At 31.0% G+C, this 4,353-nt stretch overlaps 1 protein-coding gene across 1 annotated transcript in view; it reads right to left on the bottom strand.

Annotated features, from left to right (window-relative positions):
* Positions 1-4,353, bottom strand: part of LOC117176627 (origin recognition complex subunit 1) — a 7,587-nt gene that overhangs the window by 1,312 nt on the left and 1,922 nt on the right. The window contains exon 2 of the mRNA XM_033366881.1: positions 15-1,001. Coding sequence (XP_033222772.1) covers positions 15-1,001 — 987 coding nt within the window. The remainder of the gene's footprint in view (positions 1-14; positions 1,002-4,353) is intronic.

Below are 4,353 nucleotides of genomic sequence, written 5' to 3'. Positions count from 1 at the left end.
AGCTTTTTTTCTACCAGGAGTTGAACGTTGTGTTGTTTTATTTGTTTTTGTACTCGGTGTTCGGCTTTTGGTAGTTGGGGTGATGGCAATTGTGCTTTTACGCTTCTTAGGACTACCTAAATCATATACATAGTCACTGTTCCTACCTGCAACACTTTTCCGAACCCTACGACTTCTTTTTTCATCCAGTTTCGCCCGACTATTAGGACTAAAATCTTCTAAGGACGAAGGATCATTTTCATTGCTTTCTTCACATACATCAGCAAGCGACTTTCTACTTGGTGTGCCTTTTTTTGGCCTGCCGCGTTTTCTTGGTGTCTCAACTAATTCATTCTCACGTAATTCTTGTTCTTTTCTAGCTTTTTGTTTAGCTACAGGTGGATTTTCATAGAAAGAAGGCGACGCTTCTTTGTAATTCACGCTATTGCGCTCTCGAAGATGTCTCGTGCTTTTTACTGGCGATTGGGTTTTTAAATTACGAGGCGTTCTAATCGAATTAGGAGTTCCATGTGGAGTCCTGAAACCATTGGCTCCAATATTTAAACCTGCAGAAATACGACGAGTTTGCCTTGTAGGAGTTGAGATCAAATTTGACTTCCTAGTAGAAGGTGTTGCATTAGAAGCTCTTTCCTCAGAAACTTTTCTTGGGATACTATACTTATTTTCCTTTGGATTATCTGATAGTTTCTCAGTCCTTATAAAAACCTTACCAACACGCTTCTGTTTTTCTGTTTTCTCACTTATTGATAAACTCTGTAAATGTGATCTCGTCATTCTCCCTGTCTGTTGAGTGATTGTTAGATTTTTAATTGAATCATGTAAGTCATCAGATTCTTGAGAGTTGTCTTCACTTTCAGTTGATTCCGATTCTGTTCGGATTTCATCAAATATTTCTTCTTCATCAGAGGGTACACAATTAACAAATTCACGTATATGAGCTTGGTATTCGTCATCATTGTTTTTGAAAAAACGTATCTTGATAGGATTCATCACTCTTAAATCTACAAAAAATATAATAAATGCTGTCTCAATAACTCTCACAACCAAACTTATTGACAATCCTTATATTCATAAAATTAAAATATAAAATAAAAATTCTATAAACAAGAAATTTCAATAATGAAAATCTTAATAAAAAGGTAGATATCTCATATCACAATTATATTTATTAAAACAAAATATTTAAAGAAAAGCTCAAAATATAGAAGTGATACGAAACGTATACTTTTCTTAATCATGCTGAGGGCGGATCAAAGAACTTTGTATTTGATTCGGGAATTCGTCTCGGTATAAGATTTTTGATTATGAGATTTCTTTAGAACTATTTCAAATAAATGTACGGACTGTCTGGACTTATAGACTGGTAATAATATTTATTTTATTTATTAATATATATTTATTGTAGGCGTATACGCATTTACATTTTTGTTCTCTCTGGATTAGGGAAGTAAATTTAATTAATCTTCAATTTTAAGTTACTAACAACCACGAAAGAATCAGAAATAGACTTAATTTTTAAGAAAGCCTGACAATTTTCTATAATTATACAATTTGAAGACTTAAGCAATCGTACTTAATCAGTTAACTTCGTTCTCTTTGTCTTAGCATATCAAACCGAATAAAAATGGGATAATCTTGTACGATTTTCGTTGACAAACTTTATGGCATGAGGAGAGCGAAACCATCTGAATACATTCTAAATATTTGAGATTGTTCTATTTTTCTTCTTAGGAGATACTCGACGGAGAAAATAGAAGGATTTAACCAAACTTACGGTTTTCACCAACTATTGATTTACATTAGTAATATTAAGGCTACTTTTGGAATAAAATTGAATTGAACTATTTTTACATAATGATAGAGAAATATAAAGCTGAAAACCTCAACATTCGATATTTCGAAGCAGTATCTTGAATTTAATTTTTATATTTAAATTCATAGTCAAATTAAAATGTATTCTAGGCAAAAAATATTTAATTCTGTGAATGATAATATAGTTTTCGTGGCAGCGCACATCAACATTTAAAAATAATGTTTATAATGGGAAATGAATAATAGCACTTAAAAATAATATAATTCGAACAGTATTCGAAGTACTCTATGGAACTAGAACAAATATCAAAAAAGCATCTTTCTAAAAAGAAGTATCTTCAAACATAAAAAGTAACCTTTTTAAATCAGTCAAAAATTAGTTTTTACGGCAACTTACTTTATGCATTTTTCAAACTAAACACACGTTTAATTCATTACAAAATCGAATTCCAAATTGGGATTTGACATTATAGTTACCATTTAATTTGTTGTCTGTTCTAAACCAAATAGGTTATCATTTTCTTATTTAAACTACACTTGTATTCGTAAATTGCGACCTCGATAAAAAAAAGGTTTATAACGGTTTTACAGAATAAAAATTAACCACTGATAAGGGACAACATTGTGCGCCGAAACGTTTGGTTCAATAAAAAATTAATTGAATTATTTACCCTGACCTTCTGAGAACAGTTTTCTTAACTTTATTTGCGCAAATAACTGTAGTTTATATGATTTTAGAAGGCAGATTTTTTTTATTTTAAACAATATTTAGAGGTGGCGCATCGTTTTTGAAGTTTGTTATTGCAAAAGCTGAAAATTTCGGTAAGTAAAGAGTCGATCGTGAAAGTGCAACCTCGGCTCTTTTCATTGATATGACTAACAGGATTAGTTTGCGTCCCCGAAAAAGGAAAATATACCTATATAGAGTTATAGACGCTTGCTACAAAAAGTTCTAGGCTTTTTAATTTATGGTGCAAAGACCCACTGTCATCAATTTTTATGGCCGGACTGATGAGCACACCGCCCCGAAAATTAAACAGCTTAAGTCGTAGACCTGTCAAATTTAAAAACTTTTCTCAGATTTGTTTTCATTGTAGCGCGTTAAATTATACCATTTTTAATCCGCTTTTTTCAAAAAATATAATCTTCTTTAAAGAAAACTTTAAAGAAAATATTCTCAAAATTTCAGTACCAGATATATATTATTGGGGTTGTTATTAGTCTTTGAAAACAGTGGAAAACGTTGAAAATAGCATTTTTTAGGCAACCGTAAATAATATTTATCATGAATTATTCATTTAAAAAATGCTTTTATATGGATTCTGAAGACCTCAAGAACCACATATTAAAAGTTCAAATTACAAAATGGGTAACTTCGTGGTTAAACCCTTAAATCAAGAATGTAGGTTTTGCCCATGTTAATTGCATAACAACTTTAAAGACGATGCGCCACCTCTAAATATTGTTTAAAATTTTTTTTACAAAAATCCACCTTCTACAATACCATAAGCAACCGTTATTTGCCTTTCGCTCCTAAGAAAACCAAAAGTGTTTTTTTTTCTGGCCACCCTTGAATGTATATTAGGTTGGGTCCAAGAACCAAACGATGGAAATAGAAAACGATATTTCGAATATAGGTCTATGAATTTGTCTTGGTTTCCACTATAGTTTTAGATCAATTAAAAATCACAATAATCTTAGCATATGACAACAATATGGAAGACACCAAATACATTTTTTTCATCAAATACTTTATTTTATACATTTTCCATATTATTTTTAATATTTTAAGATTATTGTTGTTTGTAAATCTTCTAAAATTACAAATGAAACCAAGAAAAATTCAGAGACCTATATTTAAAACCACTTATCTCTATTAATTTGAGATATATTCTCTATTAAAACTTTAACAACGTTTGAGGAGCATTAAATATATCCCGATTTGCCTCAAATTTTGCATTCATGTTTTTTCATAGTTTTCGAAAAAATGTATCAAGCAGCAACGTAATTTTTTAAAAGTTTATTTATTTTAACCTTGAAAAAGTCGAATTAATTTGATGTAGATCGACGTACACCTTCAACTCGCGCGTCATCAAAATCAGCTTTAACAATTCGAATTTTCGTAGTTTTTATATGTTCGTGTACGTACATTTTTACAAATTATTTTAGAAGTCTTAAACGTCTCTTCAAATTAAAGAAATTATTTAATTAACGTTCTCTAGGCAATTACTTATTTTTAATCCTACACGGGTCCTGCGGGGGACAAATGTGTCCCACGCGAAATTCATTTAATTCTCCTGTGCAAATATCTCTGATTTTTTGGTGCAGACCCTAACCATAATTCAGTTCGACTATCCTAGAGTGGGGTACAGTGATTGATGTTGCCGGTTGTTCGCTGTCTGTCAAGTGAGAAGGAAATGCTGAGCGCTTGGGGCACATTTGTCCCCAACGCATTTGACGTATTTTTACAATATATCATGGTATTTTAATGTTTCGAATTGATTTTTTTGTAATTTAAGTGAAAATTATATGTAAAAATTA

Source organism: Belonocnema kinseyi, chromosome 7 (genome assembly GCF_010883055.1).
Source record: "Belonocnema kinseyi isolate 2016_QV_RU_SX_M_011 chromosome 7, B_treatae_v1, whole genome shotgun sequence".
NCBI lineage: Eukaryota > Metazoa > Arthropoda > Insecta > Hymenoptera > Cynipidae > Belonocnema > Belonocnema kinseyi.
This window is presented reverse-complemented; position numbering and strand designations above follow the sequence as displayed.